This window comes from Protobothrops mucrosquamatus, unplaced genomic scaffold (assembly GCF_001527695.2).
Source record: "Protobothrops mucrosquamatus isolate PMUCROS unplaced genomic scaffold, P.Mucros_1.0 scaffold11, whole genome shotgun sequence".
Classification (NCBI taxonomy): domain Eukaryota; kingdom Metazoa; phylum Chordata; class Lepidosauria; order Squamata; family Viperidae; genus Protobothrops; species Protobothrops mucrosquamatus.
The window spans coordinates 998744-1014014 of record NW_015386398.1 but is presented as its reverse complement, the minus strand read 5'-3'; the positions used below and the strand labels follow the sequence as shown (position 1 = coordinate 1014014).

The following is a 15271-nucleotide window of genomic DNA, read 5'->3' as shown; positions in this document are numbered from 1 at the left end:
CCCAATGAAGAGCCTACATGCTTTCCTCTATTTGGATTGGCCTTAATTAAAATATAAAACAAGTAGGTCACATCTGGCTTTACTTTTCTACAATTATTTCATTCAAAAGGCAAATAGGATGCTTGGCACATGGCAAAATGCTAGTTTCTACCAACATCTTTATTCACAAAAATGTATCTGGACTGTCTTTTCCCAGTTACATTTATCCAACTTGCCAGAGCAGGGAAATAGGTGATTTTATTGGTCCTCTCTCTTAAGGAGAACCAAGAAGAAGGGCCTTCTCAGTGGTGGCTCCCTCTCTGTGCAATATCATCCCTGCAGAAATAAGATTGGCCCATCTTGACACTCTTTTGAAAGGCCCTGAAGACAGTTTTGCCCGTGGACCTGGGAATTCCAGGTTGATATGGAGCCCCATCAAGAGTTGTTTGTTGTCACAAGGCGGGGGGGGGGGGATGGAGGGTTTTGCATTGGGGTTTTATTTCTGAGAGTCACCCATGAGTTGGGCAGCCATATAATTTTTCTTAAGAAATAAATAATGTGAGGGATAGACATTACAGCAGAGTTCCCCAACCTTTCCAACTTTGTGGACTGGCAGGGGGAGAGATGAAGTGTGCGCGCACATCCTAGTCTGCTGCTTGCACAAATGGGGATGCACACATGTGTGTGCATGCACGACCACTGCTTTCACACCCCAGTTCCCAACATCTCATAGCTGACTAGTGAGCCATGGCCCAGGAATTGGGGACCCTTGATCTCCCTTAGGTTCCTTCTGCTAATTGAATCCTTCCTAAACAGCCACAACCCATCAAGAAAATTAATTTTGTGAATCTGCAAGGTCCAGCCCATTTTTTTTTAGCATTCACAACATTCTCTCTCTTATTCTAACCGTGTCTGGTCGACACAGTTTTTCACCCCTGCCATGGATTCCCATTGCATTAGCTATTTTTTCTGAAATGGTGCACCTGGATTCAAGGCAATCCCTACATATTGATGAAAGTCCTTCAGGATTTGCTCTGGGTCCAAATTATGATAGCTGAGACTCTCCTAGCAAAAAAAGAAAAAAAAACAAAGAGCTTTTTTTCCACCCCCCAGAGAAAGACCTTTTCCCAGCAAACATGCCCCAGGTTTCAGCACTAGGGTGCACCACCTTCCCTCCTGGGCCAGGGGTAGGCAACCTTGGCTCTTTTATGACTCGTGGACTTCAACTCCCAGAATTCCTGAGCCAGCCATGCTGAGGGGAAAGGGAGAGTTTCCAAGCTGAGCCAAGCTGGCTCAGGAATTCTGGGAGTTGAAGTCCACGAGTCATAAAAGAGCCCAGGTTGCCTACCCCTGCCTCCTGGTCATCCTGTTAATACCTACCTGGCACATTTCTAATTTATGATAGTCAGGGTCATCATCTTCTTCCTCATCTTCCCCCAACTGTGATTTTGGCTTATCACAATAGATCTTCACATCTGTCTCCGCCACATTCTCAATGTCTACCAACAGTTTGGTGCCCTGGGAAAAGACCGGCAGCCCTTTGTCAGGAAGGTTGCGGATTCCTCTGTGGCGAAAAATGTAGGTGGGGAGCAGGTGGGTGGGGCGGCTGGAGGAATTACTGGGGACGACTCTGTTCCGGAGCGCCAACTTGGAGTTATACCGCACTGGGATAAGGAAGTCAAAGTCGTTGGAAGTGTTCTCCACTTGAAGGTGCAGCCCTTCATTGTAGCTGCCCACGGGAATGGGGTCAAAGGGGTACAACCCAGTGCTGGATTCATAAGCCCACTTCACAATCTTCTCCACCGTGCTTTTCACGACAAAGTAATTCTTCTCCACCAGCCATTCTTTGTTTCCTGAAAGGAAAACTGTTTCTGCGTGGAATTCCTGAAGGATTCTGTCTCGCTCATTTAGATCTGCGTTGCTCATTTTGAACCTTCCTCCTCGTCAATTCTTCTTTCTTCCGTTCCTTCTCTGAAGCCCTCTGGGCTTCCTTTCGCTTTTCCTTTTGTTTTTCATTTCAGAGTTGCTTTCCGGTTGGTTGATAGGCTCTTTGTGACTTTTGTACTTGGCAGAAGGAAGAGGGAGAAAAAGTGGATTTTTCTCCCCCAGCAAGTGATAAGTAAAAGGGACGAGCATTAACCCTCAAGATGCAGGTTTTTGCAGCTTCTCCTTCAAGCAAGAGAGGGGGAAGTTTTAAGTTGTTTTTAACCTTCTTGTTATTGTGAGGGCATTTTCCAGAATTCTGAGCAATTATAACACTGAGATCTTAATAATGTAACATTTCACAAAAATAAGAGGCAGGAATTAAGTTCCAACACAATTTCCACGATGTGAAAAGATCAGAGCCGAGAAACAGCAATATCACTACAGATAGTCCTTGACTTACAACCATAGTGAAGACTGGCCACCATAGTCATAAATTGTGACAGCAGTTATTTGCAGCAGTTGTTAAGCAAGTGGTTTGCTATGGGCTGTTTTGCCAAAAACAGGAAATAAAGTTTTCAGCAAAACTGTCAAAAACATGGTCACATGACTGCAGGGCACTGAAAGCAGCCATAAATGAGGGCCAGTTGCCAAATGATCCAACAACAACAACAATAGAGTTGGAAGGACCTTGGAGGTCTTCTAGTCCAACCCCCTGCTCAGGCAGGAAACCCTATACCATTTCAGACGAATGGTTGTCCAGTCTCTTCTTAAAAACTTCCAGTGTTGGAGTATTCACCGCTTCTGGAGGCAGGTGGTTCCACTGGTTAATTGTTCTAACTGTCAGGAAGTTTCTCCTTAGTTCTAGGTTGCTTCTCTCCTTGATTAGTTTCCATCCGTTCCTTCTTGTCCTGCCTTCATGGGCTTTGGAAAATAGCTTGACTCCCTCTTCTTTGTGGCAGCCCCTGAGATATTGGAACATTGCTATCATGTCCCCCCTCGTCCTTCTCTTCATTAAACTAGACATACCCAATTCCAGCAGCCGTTCCTTATATGTTTTAGCCTCCAGTCCCCTGATCATCTTTGTTGCTCTACTCTGTACTCTTCTCTGAACTGGTCATAAGGACCACCTGTAGAAGGGAATATCTGTAGTTCAGAGTTGAATTGTGGAATCCTTGGTGCTCTCTGCACTTGTGTGTTTTCTTGCAGACGTTTCATTACCCAACTAGGTAACATCATCAGTGCTAATGGGTGTACAAATAGGGAGCAAACCTCTCGCTCACTAGCATTGATGTTACCTACTTGTGTAACGAAACATTTGCAAGAAAACAGCCAAGCACAGAGAATACCAAGGATGCCAGAGCAGCAAAATCATCCACACGTCAGAGAGTAGTCCAGCTCTTTCTAGGCCAGTGATGGCAAACCTTTTAGAGACCCAGTGCCCAAACTGCAACCCAAAACCCACTTATTTATCACCGGGTGCCAGTGGGTGTGGCCGCGGTGGTCATGGCAGACTGGATGGGCGGGGCCAGGGCGGCGAGGGCCAGTCCCTCACCATCTCTGGGGCATGGCACACGTGCCCACAGAGAGGGCTCTGAGTGCCGCCTCTGGCACGCGTGCCATAGGTTTGCCACCACTGCTCTAGGCTCTTAGCAGAGCGTTTCAAACAGGATTTCTACCAAACAACTGAAGTTCCAGAGCTCATTCTGTCCCAGTCTTCTGCTACCCGGAGAGACTACAAGTAGTCCTCGACTTACGACCACAATTGAGCCCAAAATTTCTGTTGCTAAGTGAGACATTTGTTAAGTGAATTTTGCCCCATTTTACAACCTTTCTTGCCACAGTCGTTAAGAGAATCACTGCAGTTGTTAAATTAGTAACACGGTTGTTAAGTGAATCTGGCTTCCCCATTGACTTTGCTTGTCGGGAGGTTGCAAAAGGTGATTCCCATGACTCAGGGACACTACAACCGTCATAAGTCAGTTGCCGAGTATCTGAATTTTGATCACGTGAACGTGGGGATGCTGCAAGGATCATGTGTGAAAAACATAAGTCACTTTTATCAGTGTTGTTGTAACTTCAAGCCTCACTAAATGAAGTGTTGTAAGCCGAGAACTATCTGCATTCCACCAACCCAGTATTTCTCAAGCTTGGCAGCTTTGATCTATCCAAATTCAGGGGGCTCCCAATTAGCCAATACAAACCTCCTTGGCCTTTAGCCAACATACCCACAAGCACATAATGGATAGTACACACAGTTCCTTCCCACATACTTCCCCAGGTCTACCACTGCTCCTACTAATCTTAGGACTACTTAGCCCAGTGGTTCTCAACCTATGGGTTGCGACCCCATTTGGGGTTGATTGACCATTTCACGGGGGTCGCCAAGCAAGGCTGTCCGCCATTTTTTTCCCCTTTTCCGGTGGGTGCCTTACCTCCCTTGAGCTGGGCCAGCTGGTGGTCGGCCCGCTCCGTCTCTGCCGCTTGCCAGCTATGCCTCGGCCGGCAAAGGGGGCGGAACCACGCATGTGCGGCGCTCCCAGGCAGGGAAAGTCCTCAACTTACGACCGGTTGGATAGTCCTTGACTTACGACCGGTTTAGTCCTCGACTTACGACCGGTTTAGTCGACTTACGACCGGTTGGATAGTCCTCGACTTACGACCGGTTTAGTCCTCGACTTACGACCAGTTGGGGGTCACGGCATTAAAAAGGTTGAGAACCACTGACTTAGCCCTAGGCTGCTTCCAGTTACTCTATGCAAGGGGTACGCAACCTTGGCTCTTTTATGACTCGTGGACTTCAACTCCCAGAATTCCTGAGCCAGCCATGCTGAGGGGAAAGGGAGAGGTTTCCAAGCTGAGCCATGCTGGCTCAGGAATTCTGGGAGTTGAAGTCCACGAGTCATAAAAGAGCCAAGGTTGCATACCCCTGCCTATGCCCAGTGAGTACCAGAAACCACTTCCCCTCTCACTCCCAGAACAAGTCTGCATAGGAAATAACAACAACAACAACAACAACAACAACAACAACAACAACAATAATAATAATAATAATAATAATAATAATAATAATAAAGTTGGAAGGGACCTTGGAGGTCATCGAGTCCAACCCCCTGCTCAGGCAGGAAACCCTACACCATTTCGGACAAATGGGCAAACTAATGTGCAACAACACCCAGCTGCTTTTCTGCTCTGGTTTTATAGCTACTGGGGCCGTTGGGCAGGCTGGGGAGAGGCCTTAAAGGGGCCCAGCATGCTCAGTCCAGGCGCCAGCCATGTTTCAGGTGGCACAAAGTGATACACACAAACTTCCAACTTTGTTGCCCTCTAGTGCAGTGGTTCTCAACCTTTTTAATGCCGCGACCCCAACCGGTTGTAAGTCGAGGACTAAACCGGTCATAAGTCGAGGACTAAACCGGTCGTAAGTTGAGGACTACCCAACCGGTCGTAAGTCGAGGACTTTCCCTGCCCAGGAGTGCCGCGCATGCGTGGTTCCGCCCCCTGCGCCAGCCGAGGCGTAGCTGGCAAGAGGCAGATACGGAGCAGGCCGACCACCAGCTGGCCCAGCCCAAGGGAGGTAAGGCACCCGCCGGAAAAGGGGGAAAAAAATGGCGGACAAAAAAAATGTCAGACAAAAAAAATGGCGGACAGCCTTGCTTGGCGACCCCCATGAAATGGTCGATCGACCCCAAATGGGGTCCCGACCCACAGGTTGAGAACCACTGCTCTAGTGGCTACCAAAGAGAGCCAGTTTGTCCTACAGTACAGGTGGTCCTTGATTTACAACCATTCATTTAGTGACCTTTCCAAGTTATAATAGCACTGATAAAGTGATGTCACCATTTTTCACACTTACAACTGTTACAGAATCCCCAGGGTTACACGATCAAAATTCAGACACTTGGCAACTGGCTCATATTTATGACGGTTGCAGTGAGTCAAGTGATCACTTTTTGTGACCTTCTCACAAGCCAAGTCAATGGGGAAGCCAGATTCATTTAACAATAACATGGTATTAACAGCTGCCATGATTCACTTAAGAACTGTGGCAAGAAAGGCCATAAAATGGGGCAAAACTCCCTTTTAAAAACTTAACAACTGTCTTGCTTAGCCACAGAAATTTTGGGTTCAATTGTGGTTGTAAGTTGAGGACTATCTATATGTAGTAGTTAAAGGCACTAGGCTAGAAACTAGGAGACCAAGAGTTCTAGTCCCAATTTAGGCATAATGCCTGCTGTGTGACCTTGGGCCAGTCGCCCTCTCTCTGCCCTAGGGAGCAGGCAATGGCAAACTACTTCCAAAAAAACTGTCCAGGCAGTTTTGTCTAGGAGACAAAAATTGGCATACACCCACATAAAAATGAGTACCATATATTTGCAACTCAAGTCTAGAGTTTTATATGCAAAAACCAAATTAATGACTTGGCTCCTGAATAAATACCTGCCAATTTGGCTTGCAAATCTGTCTGTCTATCTACCCATCCATCCATCCATCCATCCATCCATCTTCTTATCATCTGTGATCTCCCTTCCTCTGTATCATTTCTATCTACCATTGGATGCTATTGCCAAATTTATTTTCTCCTCTTCCAATCATGTTCCACTTTTAGTTCTACACCCCGCCCTGCTCTGGGAACTTCGGATGGCTGCATTTTCCAGATCAAATTAACAACCTTCTTGAAGTAGGTGGGATCAAAGCTGAGATGTATTCTAGCATTAGGATGGAGATTCTGTGCCGATCCAGCGCTTGTACCAGATCATGAGGAGCCCTTAGCCAAATCATGTACCCTGTGGTCAGCCCTTCAAAGTAGACCAGACTAGGAAACAAAGTTATGAATACTAATACTACTTTTATTGTAAGGTTACAATAACAGAATCTGAATGCGTTTCCCCTCTCCCTCCCTTTATTTTTGTGAGAACTTAAGAGGGTCTCGTCTTAGAGGCTTTCTTAGATGGTAGTTCTGCCCCAGATTCAGGTTTCTTTCATTTATTGTCTTGGTTGTGTCTCTTCCTCCTGTTCCACAAGGTTATTCCTTCTTCCCATCACATCTGTTGGATGAGCTGAGCAAATGGCTTTCAAGGAACACCCCCCCCCCCAATCGTTTTCTGTGGGTTCCAGTGTCTCCAGATAGAGTTAGATGTGCAGGAGATAAGATTACAGATAGTCCTTGACTTACAACCACAATTGGGACTAGATATTTCATTGTTAAACAAGGCAGTTGTTAAGTCATGCCTAATTTTACGATCTTTTTGCCATGTTAAATAAATCACTGCCATTATTAAGAGAATCACTTGGTTGTTAAACACATCTGGTTTTCACCATTGATTTTCCTTGTCAAAAGCTGGTCACAAATGGCAATCAAATGACCCCGGGATGCTGCAACCAATGTAAAAAGGCCAGTCGCCAAGTGCCCAAATTTTCATCATGTGATGGTTATAAGTGTGAGGACCAGTTGTAAAGACGGGGACCGATGTCACTTTTTTCAAAATGCTGCAACTTTGAATGGTGGCTAAATGTATGATTGTAAATCGAGGACTACCTGTATAATATTTTCTTAGTGCTTTGATCCATGCTTAACATCTCTTTAATGAGCCAAGTCAAAATGAAGGAAGCAAAATCAAAATGAAAGAAGCAAAATCAAAATTAAGAGACTATCAAAACCATGGTATCAACAACAAAAGGGTATCACTCCCTATTCCCTCTTCTTTTTTCTTTTCCCTTACAACCCCCCCCCCCAAGATACAAAGGAAACAACAGAAGAGATTGTGTAATATTTGTATTGATTTTAAGGGTGAGAATTAAAGGTAGAGAGATCTATATCTGGGTCACTGGAGGTGGAGCTGGAGAGTGAAGGGATTCATTCCACCCTTTCATCCATGGATCTTCATCCCAGTGGAAACCGAGGGCATTGACCATCGGTCCTGACCTCCCACTGATGAACCTCAGAACTGTGTTGGGGTGCGAGGGCTCTGCAGTGAAAGGCGTTCCCAAACCGGAATTCAGCCCAAAGGCAAAGACATGGCCCATGTTGGTGCGGAAGGCCAGGTATTCCACAGCGTTTCCAAAACGGCCATTCACCTGCACCAATCCCTCCCCAAAGGACAGGTGCATGTCTGAAGGGTGGCCTGCTGTGCTTCCTTCAGTACTGGACCACGTGTCACCATAGCGAACCTGGATGCTGCATTAACAAGAGAAGGATGATGTTAGAGAGGCACCTTAAATGGAAATGAATGACGATGCTCATGAGGGGTCCTTGGGGTTCTCTGACCTTGCTTGTTTTCTTGCAGGCATTTTGTTACCCAAACTAGGTAACATATCAGTGTTACAGGCAGGATTGATGATGTTACCTAGTTGGGTAATAAAAAGTCTGCAAGAAAACAAGCTCAAAAAGCACCCAGGACCCCTTGTTTCAACCCTGTGCTACAAATATTCTCTTTTATTGATGATGCTCATCTCAGCAAACCTCCGTAGGAAGAGGTCTTTCATCTATACTTCCATCTTCTTATCCAGAATGAAGAAGAGCTAGAAAATGGTTCCAGAACGGTGTTTCTCCATCTTGGCAATTTGAAGATCTGTGGACTTCAACTCCCAGAATTCCCCAACCAGCCATGCTGGCTGGAGAATTCTGGGAGCTGAAGTCCATTCATCTTCACTTTGCTGAGATTGAGAAACACTGATCTAGAAGGAACCACCCTCCTTTCATTCATACCTTATTTTCCTTCAGTATTGATCTAGATATGTTCTTTATATACAATCTGCAGCCCTTAGACATATGTTTTCACATAAAAATAGCTTATTGACTGATTAGTCAATTATCAATAAACTGTTTCTACATCTATATTATTTATGCTCTCCTCGGTTGATTCATAAATTTTCAGATGTCAAGTTCTGCCCAGCTATAGACCTCTGGGGTTCATGTAAACATACGTACCTTAGTATACAGTCATTCGACCTTATTTTCATCGCTGATATAGGGCCTTCAAACTGGTTGCTGGACTGATCAAAAGAGTCCCCACCATTTCCACCGTATTCCCCAGAGTAGGAAGAGAACTCTTCCTGGTCTGGATGCATAAAGAAGAGTGAGAACCAGTTAACTGAATGAGTCTATTAATCAATCAACCAATCCATCCCAGAGCTTCCTATATCCCTGCAGAATAGCTTATGAGGCTATGTCCCATTTTGTGTCCCATTGATTAAACAGCCTTGTATTTGTATATGGAATGGTCACTCAGAGGTGAATTAGAGTTCCAGACAAAGAATCACATAGACTGGTGGAGGAAGACGGCTGGAGATCGGAAGTCCTCTTGCAGATTCCTGCTCTCACTTCACATCCTCCAGGAGCTCAAATATTATTGAAACAATTGTTCGACAACCATGGTAATTCTCTTTACGACCATTGTAAAAATGGTCATCAAATTGAGTTGTCATTTGGTGCTTTCACTTACGATTGCAACAACTTATGACTGAAACTCTGGGTTCCATTGTGGTTGTAAGTCAAGGACTACCTGTATAAGCAATGTTAGATAATAGGAGGATTATAAATTTAGAATTCTATAATTGTATAAATGTTCTTTCTACTATATAAATCCATCATGGTATATCTTGAAGTTATTGCTTGTGTGCAATTTTAACTGAAATTTACTTATTTTTGATGGCAGTTGGACCATACGCTGGGGGCACATTATAAATAGTATTTGTAAACAATATAAATTATTGCATGGGTCTTCAAACTTGCCCTTTTAGGACTTGTGGACTTCAACTCCCAGAATTCCTCAGCCAGCATGCCTGGCTGAGGAATTCTGGGAGTTGAAGTCCACAAGTCATAAAAGGGCCAAGTTTGAAGACCCCTGAATTATTGGTTGGTTCATTTTATATTTTTTAAGCTGGTAATTTCTGCAGACTTATTTACAAAGCTATTGTACATATCATTTCCTCAGGACCATAAGTTGATGCTTTACTTCAGATTTGCTTACAGAGAAAGGGAGAGGGGAAAAAAAGAAGTTTAAACATATCCTGTAGCAAAGTCTTAAATGAGTCAAGGAGACTGTTTAAGTTTCTCAGTCCATATAAGGCCAATCAGATTCTGCCGTCTGCTGAGGCAAAAGAGAATTGAAATGCGTGCAAATGAAGAGCATGTTGAGCATTGGGTTAGCCATCCATTGATCGTTGGGATTACAGGATTTGTCTACAAGATTGGCTACTAAACTAGTATTAAGTTAGAGTTACATTTTTCAAACACAGCACCTAACATTTTAATCATTTAATCCTGACCTGTAATTGTAGAGACCTATGCAATCTACTATGCAATTCAAATTATATCTTTTTTAGCCAGCCCTTGCAGGTAACTGAGATCTACTACAATAACCCTTATATCGTGGGCTGGGAAAAGCTGCTTAACCAATAAATTTCTAATGAAATAGATAACAGGTTCCTTCTTTTAAGATCTTGCAATCTTAGGGGACCTAGAAAATATGCTTTTTTCTGTGGTTGCCCTGTTATTTGGATCAGCCTCAATTCTCCTCACCTTTAAGAAAGCTGTTAAGACTTGGCCATTCCCCCAAGATTTAGGGGCAAACAGTGGAATTCCCTTTAGTTCAGGGATGTCAAACTGCCAGCCCACGGGCTGGACGCATCACGAGGAAGCCAAGCCCAGCCCATTGCCGGCCATGGCAAAACAGTCCTGATACGTCGTGCGATGTCATATGACGTCGCGAGTTTGACATGTCTGCTTTAGTTGCTTTCTTATATGCTTAATTGCCATTTTATATTTTGGATCTTAAATACTGCAACATGTTTTAATGTTATATGGTCTGGGAGTGTGACTTTTTTTACTTTATTTGTTTGCTTTTGTGTTGTACTTCATGCAGTCACATTTTTTAAGCCTTATAAATCTGCATAAAAATATAAAGTTTTAACATGTATTCTCCAAAACTCTATGCTTTAACCCAGTGGTGGCAAATCTATGGCACGCGTGCCAGAGGCGGCACTTAGAGCTCTCTCTGTGGGCACGCGCGCCGTTGCCCCAGCAGAGTTCGCCAGAGTAGCGAGCACGTGGCGTTTGGAAGCAACAGGGCAGGAAGTGAGTGAACAAGCAGCGTTGGCCCCCCAGGGATGCCCCGGAGATGGCGAGGGACTGACCCCCATCACCTTGGCCCCGGCCACACTCACCCAGTCTGCCATGACCACTGCAGCCACGCCCACCCAGTGGGCCACGTCCCCCCCCACCGAGGGCACCACAATCCTGATGCAGCTCTGGCATTTTGCGATAAATAAGTGGGTTTTGGGTTGCAGTTTGGGCACTCAGTCTCTAAAAGGTTCGCCATCACTGTTTTAACCTATAGGTTGGGGGGCTTCTTTGCCTCTAATTTTTGCCTACTGTACACATCTGATCTTTGTAATTGACAAATCGTGGGTGCTCCATCTCTGGAGGTTTTTAAGAGACTAGACCAGGGGTAGGCAACCTTGGCTCTTTTATGACTCGTGGACTTCAACTCCCAGAATTCCTGAGCCAGCATGGCTCAGCTTGGAAACCTCTCCCTTTCCCCTCAGCATGGCTGGCTCAGGAATTCTGGGAGTTGAAGTCCACGAGTCATAAAAGAGCCAAGGTTGCCTACCCCTGGATTAGACAGTCACTTGTCTGAAATGGTAGGTTCTCCTGCTCAAGCAGGGGGCTGAAGACCTCCAAGGTCCCTTCCAGCTCTATTCTATTCTAATTCTAATTTCAAATCCATGCATATATGCACATACAAACACCATTCTTAGTGCAAATTATTACAATTTTCCACAGTTCTTATTCCTCAGGCACTGGACAGAATTCAGTGAGAATTGCTCTCTTTCAAATCAGTGGTTTTCAACTTGGGCACCTTGAAGATGTATGGACTCAACTCCCAGAATTCCCCAGCCAGCTGGCTGGCTGGGGAATTCTGGGAGTTGAATCCATACATCTTCAAATTGACAAGTGTGAGAGACATTGTTCTAGAATCTAGAGCTTACCCAAAATAGTTGATACTCCAGCACAAAGAAGGCAAAGAAACACAAAAAACAGCATCTGGGAAGATGAAATAGGCTTAATCTGAAGATTACAGAACAAAAGAGAGTTATAGTTAACATGTTATCTTTGACAATGCATGTTATCGGAGCCTGACCTACCATTGAATTAAGCAATTCTTTCTTGTAAATACATCTGTTTAGAAAGCCAACCTTAAATTCATTACAACAATACATGTAGTCCTTGACACATTCATTCAGCAACCATCCAAAGTTACAGTGGCATTGGAAAAGTGATTTATAACTGGTCCTCATGCTTACGACCGTTGCAACATCCCCGTGGTCATGTGATTAAAATTCAGGCATGCGATAATCGGCATGTATTTATGATGGTTGTGCCATGCTAAGATCATGGGATTGCCATGTTTCCAACAAGCCTGTTTTCCACAAGCAAAGTCAATGGGGAAAAGGGATTCATTTAATGACTGCATGATTCACTTAACAACTGCAGCAATTCTTTTAACAACTGTGGCAATAAATCGGATGTGACTCACTTAATCATGGCCTTGTTTAGCAACAGAAAGTCACAGTTATGGTTGTAAGTCAAGAACTACCTGTAAGACAGGGGCTGGGATACCAATTTAAGACAGTGACGGGAGGCAGTTGAAATAGAAGCAGGTAAAATGCAGCAAGATATGAAAAACAAATGTTGGCTCCTATGGAATAACAGATTTCTTTTCCTCAGGGAGAGGCAACTGAAAGAAGGAACTGTTGATTCAAGAATGCTATTTAAAATGCACAAATAAGCTTTCCCAAGGTTATTGTTAAAGTTCACAAGTTACTCTATCTAAAATTCAGTCTTCTACTACAGCATTAGGGTACTGTAGGATTTAGGATTTCATGTTGTTGGCTGAAATAAGAATTTGAAGGCAAAAATGTAAACAGGAAAAAAAATCATGCAAGGAAAACAAAAAGGCTCTGATTGTGGTGTGATTATAATACCATCCTTTCCATATTTCTAGGTCAATTCAGAAGCAGGTCCTATTTTAGTGACATTTATGAGTCAATGTATTTTGGACTGAATTTACAAGTCTTCTTCTCCTTCTCCCCTCCCTCCCTCGCCCCCCCCCATCTATTTTCCTTTCTCCCTTCCATCTCTCCCTCCTTCCTTGCCTTCTTTTACTCTGATTCCATCCATCCATCCATCCATCCATCCATCCCAGAGATTCTCCCCATGAAAATGTCCTCAGATGCACCATGCAACTTTTTAGCCCTGTAATTATCACCATAGGCAAATCTACATACAGTATAATATTTACATATTTCTGCAATGCAACTCTGTAATTTACCTTACAAAATTGAATTGTTCTTTGGTGAGAGGAGCCCAAGGCAACAGGTTTCCTTCTCTTTGTCTTCCTAAGGCTTCAGATTTCAAAGAATCCCTTGTTTTCAATCTCTGCTGCAAATGTGGCCTGAGCACCTATTGGTTTGGCAACAATTTGGAAAATTTCTGGAGTTTCTTTTTACCTGTGGTTAGCCGCAGGGCACACAAACAGTGCTTCTATTGTGAGCTTTCCTGCTCCCGTTTAGAAGATCTTCATTCCAGAAAGCAATCATTGGATGAACTTACCTTTGACTGCTTGCACTGTGCTGTCTTTTTAACCAAAAAATTGTTCATTCTTTAGTTTTCAGTTATCTGCATGGCAAATAAAAATATGGGCTGCTCTCCTAATTCACTGCTGCTTTGGATAAAAAGAAATTGCTCGAGGCCTAGGGGGAAAAAGTTACTTTTCTATATTGGTAGTGACTCCTCAGGCATCTTATTAAGTGACTGTTCAAAGTTATAAGGGCAAAGTAATAATGACTTACCACTGGTTCACTTAGCACTTAATGACTATTGTAGCATCCCTAGGATCACCTGATGAAAATTTGGGCTCTTTGTAACTGGAATGTATTTAGGATAGTTGCCACATCCCAGGCGATCACCCTTTGCATCCTTCCTATCTGGCTTCCAACAAGCAGGGTCAATGGAGGAAGCCAAATTCAGTCAATGACCGCATGAGTCACTTACCAACTATGGCAAAAAAACCCAACACCTTTGTAAACTTTAAATAAGGATTGTAATAGGATCTATGATAAGGCAACCAGAATGATTGGATAGAAAAGAAATATTATATTGATGTGATTATTATTTTTAGGAATATTGGGAAAAAATATATATTTAATTGTTATCTATCAAAACAATAAGAATTGTATTAACTCAATGCTTGCAAAAGAGGACATTTTGGGGAAAAGAGGAAATAAATTAAAACCATTATGTGGATTATGGATTATAGAAATCAATTGTTAGTGATTGTTTTACAAATGTAAAACCAGACAGCACACAGTTCACCAATTATTAAGTGATTTATGTTTTAAAAAATCAATAAAATATATTAAACCCCCCCCCCCAAAAAGGTTGTAAAACTGAGTGTAACTCACTTAACAAGCACCTTGCTTAGCAATGGAAATTCTTGTCCCAATGGTGGGGATGCTGCAACAATTGTATGTGTTTGGATCAGTCATAAATCACTTTTTAGTGCAGTTGTAACCTTGAACAGTCACTAAGTAAGTGGTTATAAGTCGAGGACTGCCTGGGAGAATCGCAGGATAAAAATAGAAAAAAATCTAATAACCACATAGTGGCCTTACTTAACACAGCATACTAACCCATGAAAAATTACTCAGTGTTCATACGGAGCAAGCTTAGCATGTTATGTTAATACAGTTACTGGATATTCATTTCCAATGAATGCCGAATTTTGTGGTTTGTGAACCTGAAGATGGTTCATTTGAGCTGCATTTGAAGCAAGTGAACTCAAAGCCCTGTGGAATTACTGTATTTCTTGTGTGGATGGTGTGCTCCTATCAGGATACAATGCACAGAGGAACATTAAGCAAAGGCACATAGCTGCCACACGATGGCAGCAGAGCCCATAATATTGTTGTGGCTCAGCCGATCTTTTCTTAATCTTGTTTCTCAGCTTTAACAACTTTAAAAAGTGGTATTCAACTCCCAAGGTTGAAGTCTGGGAGTTCTAGGACTTGAAGTCCACACATCTTACAGTTGTCAAGACTGAAAAACACTGGTCTTAATTTTCCACAGTATCATGTATAAGAAACTGCCTTTGAGTTCAGCAAAGTCTGGTGATTTGTATCTGCTGATTGGTATTATTACTCTTCGTAAATAATAAAACAGCTAGTATAGCTTTAACCCCAGCATTCCATTTCTGGATGGATGATAGGTGGAACAGGCCAGGAATTCTGGGAATTGAAGTCTAGAAATGCCAGATCACAGATAGCTTCTCCTGATGTTTAGCACCACAGCAAGAGAATCAAAAGA

At 43.4% G+C, this 15271-nt stretch overlaps 2 protein-coding genes across 2 annotated transcripts; both read right to left on the bottom strand.

The window, feature by feature from the left end:
• Positions 1 to 939: 939 nt before the first annotated feature.
• LOC107282689 lies at positions 940 to 1907 on the bottom strand. Its single transcript, XM_015810503.1, has 2 exons — positions 1360 to 1907; positions 940 to 1044 (listed from the first exon to the last, which is right to left on the bottom strand). Exons 1-2 carry the CDS (start codon positions 1903 to 1905, stop codon positions 940 to 942), a joined length of 651 nt encoding a protein of 216 aa, XP_015665989.1. The 5' UTR covers positions 1906 to 1907.
• A 5771-nt stretch (positions 1908 to 7678) lies between these two features.
• On the bottom strand, positions 7679 to 13252 carry LOC107282688 (zymogen granule membrane protein 16-like). Its single transcript, XM_029283065.1, has 4 exons — positions 13239 to 13252; positions 11896 to 11974; positions 8834 to 8963; positions 7679 to 8080 (listed from the first exon to the last, which is right to left on the bottom strand). Exons 2-4 carry the CDS (start codon positions 11948 to 11950, stop codon positions 7717 to 7719), a joined length of 549 nt encoding a protein of 182 aa, XP_029138898.1. The 5' UTR covers positions 11951 to 11974; positions 13239 to 13252; the 3' UTR covers positions 7679 to 7716.
• Positions 13253 to 15271: the final 2019 nt, after the last annotated feature.

What these genes read in the sequence shown, in the direction of transcription:
- LOC107282689 (XM_015810503.1), bottom strand. Translation starts at nt 1,905, where the DNA reads ATGAGCAACGCAGATCTAAATGAGCGAGACAGAATCCTTCAGGAATTC. An exon ending in ATAAATTAGAAATGTGCCAG is followed by an intron (nt 1,045 to 1,359) that starts GTAGGTATTAAC and finishes TTTTTTTGCTAG; the next exon opens with GAGAGTCTCAGCTATCATAA.
- LOC107282688 (XM_029283065.1), bottom strand. Translation starts at nt 11,950, where the DNA reads ATGCTGTTTTTTGTGTTTCTTTGCCTTCTTTGTGCTGGAGTATCAACT. An exon ending in TGGAGTATCAACTATTTTGG is followed by an intron (nt 8,964 to 11,895) that starts GTAAGCTCTAGA and finishes TTATGCATCCAG; the next exon opens with ACCAGGAAGAGTTCTCTTCC. An exon ending in TCGAATGACTGTATACTAAG is followed by an intron (nt 8,081 to 8,833) that starts GTACGTATGTTT and finishes TTGTTAATGCAG; the next exon opens with CATCCAGGTTCGCTATGGTG.